This window comes from Scylla paramamosain, chromosome 11 (assembly GCF_035594125.1).
Source record: "Scylla paramamosain isolate STU-SP2022 chromosome 11, ASM3559412v1, whole genome shotgun sequence".
NCBI classification, from domain to species: domain Eukaryota; kingdom Metazoa; phylum Arthropoda; class Malacostraca; order Decapoda; family Portunidae; genus Scylla; species Scylla paramamosain.
In genome coordinates this window covers 16,575,914-16,578,413 of record NC_087161.1, presented here as the reverse complement: position 1 = coordinate 16,578,413, position 2,500 = coordinate 16,575,914, and the positions used below count along the sequence as shown (strand labels likewise).

General features: G+C 49.0%; 1 protein-coding gene across 1 annotated transcript in view; it reads right to left on the bottom strand.

Moving 5' to 3' along the window:
- Positions 1-2,500, bottom strand: part of LOC135104623 (uncharacterized) — a 6,721-nt gene that overhangs the window by 3,393 nt on the left and 828 nt on the right. Inside the window, exon 2 of the mRNA XM_064012154.1 lies at positions 865-974. Coding sequence (XP_063868224.1) covers positions 865-974 — 110 coding nt within the window. The remainder of the gene's footprint in view (positions 1-864; positions 975-2,500) is intronic.

Genomic DNA, 2,500 nt, shown 5'->3' with positions numbered 1-2,500 from the left:
TATACTGACAGACCTGGGCCAGCAGTACTCGCCCCCCAAAACCGCTGCCTCCCATGGGACGGAGCACCCAGCTTTCCATACTGTGGTCACCCACACCCACCACCTCGACCCCCCGGTCAGCCATCACCAGGACCCACCGCCCCATGCCTGACTCAGCCATGAGGGAGTTTGGGCAGTGGATGGCACAACACCCGTGGACCGAGGTGCTGGATGTGGAGGACGTCCACTTAAAATGGCAGAATTACGTCACCACCACCACAGAGGCCTTCCACCACTACTTCCCAACCAAGAGCGTCACAACGCACCCTTCTGATGCTCCCTGGATGACACCCCGCATTAAAAGACTCATGCGTCAGCGGACCTGGGCGTTCCACTCCTGCCCGGTCCTTTACAGGAAACTAAGAAACAGAGTAATCAGGGAGATTAAGAATGCAAAGGCAAACTATTACCCAGACAAGATACACCACCTCAAGCTGACCAACAACAGACAGTGGTACGTTAAGATCAAAGCTTTGTGTGGCCTACAAAAGCACACTTCGTCTCTTCCTTGCACCTCACACCTTCCTGCTACTCTCGCGGCTCAGGAGATGAACGATCACTTTGCTGCTATCTGTCAAACCTTTCCTCCCCTCCACACCACTCTGCTTCCTGCCTATCTTCCGGCCCCCCTCTCATAACCCCAGTGTCCAGGCGGTGGATGTTTTTAAGAGAATACTCAAATTCAAACCAAGATCCACCACACCCACTGACCTTCCTATAAAAATTTACAAGGAATTTGCTGTAGAGCTAGCAACACCGCTATGCTCATTAATAAACGCTTCACTCTCCCAACACTCTTGCCCCGAGGACTGGAAGACATCTTACGTCACCCCCATCCCCAAAACCTCCAGTCCACAGTCACTTAATGATCTCAGACCAGTCTCTATCACCCCCATCCCTAGCCTTATTTGTGAAGATTTTGTATATGACTGGGCCTACACCAAAATTTGTAATACCGTGGATATCAGACAATTTGGAAATATTAAAGCCACCTCCACCTCCCATTACCTGACCAGCTTCCTTGAATTCATCCACAGCCACCTGGACAAGCGAAACACCTCTCTAGCTGTTGCTTTTGTGGACTTCAAAAAGGCTTTTGATCTTGTTGATCACACTGTTGTCATCAGCAAAGCAGTGAGTCTGGGTCTCCCTCCTAACCTGATAGCGTGGCTAGCCGACTTCCTCACAGGGAGGCGTCAGGCCGTTCGCTATCAGGGCTCTGTCTCTACTTTCCAACAGCTGACTTGTGGGGTCCCCCAGGGGACCAAGATGGGTCCTCTATGCTTCCTCCTCCTCATTAACGACGCCCTCACTGACACCCCCCATCGCTGGAAATATGTGGACGACTGCACCGTGGGCGTCCCAGTTTCCACCAAGAACCCGGACTACTCGCCACTGCAAGCGATCCTGGAGCGACTGCAGACGTGGACGGAGGAGAGCAGGATGACCATCAACCACAACAAAACTGTGGTGATGCATTTCTGTACCTCCTCTGTACCAGTGCCCCCTCCCCAGCTCTCAGTGGGCCCTCACCCCCTTCAGGTAGTCCGATGTGCCAAGCTCCTCGGAGTCACGGTGGACGACCAGCTGACCTGGAAGCAGCATGTCGCCAGCACCATAAGATCAGCTACCTACAGGCTGTACATGCTGCGCAGACTCAGGTCGCTGGGGACGCCGACAGATGAGTTAAGGGGGGTGTATCTTACTTTCATCCTCCCCAAACTCATGTACGCCTCCCCAGCGTGGTCCTCCTCCCTCACACAAACTCAACAGCTACAGTTGGAGAGTGTGCAGAAAAGGGCTTGCAGGGTCATCCTTGGCCCTGCATACACCACCTATGAAGAAGCCCTGAACACCCTGAAGCTGTCCAGACTATCCACCAGGTACAGTGAGGCTCTAGAGAAGTTTGGAAGGGGACTTCTGAATCATCCACGTCTCAGAAACATGCTGCCGCCTGACGCGCCTCGCCCTACCCGTGCCACCAGACACCACAATAAGATAACGCCCCTAAAGGCGCCACGTACGGACCGGTACAGACTCAGTGCGATTCCCACCATGGTGCGAGCCATCAATCAATAGTCTCTTCTAGATTTGACTTACCTTTAGGATTAATGTCAAGTATTTCCCCACCCCCAATGTACATTTTCAGTTTGTTTGACTGCCTAAAGAATAAACCGTATATTATTATTATTATTATTATTATTATTATTATTATTACACAGACGAGTCAGCATTCTTCTGCTCATGAAATATATATATATATATATATATATATATATATATATATATATATATATATATATATATATATATATATATATATATATATTTCATGAGCAGAAGAATGCTGACTCGTTTGTGTGTGTGTGTGTGTGTGTGTGTGTGTGTGTGTGTGTGTGTGTGTGTGCTCACGAAATATATATATATATATATATATATATATATATATATATATATATAT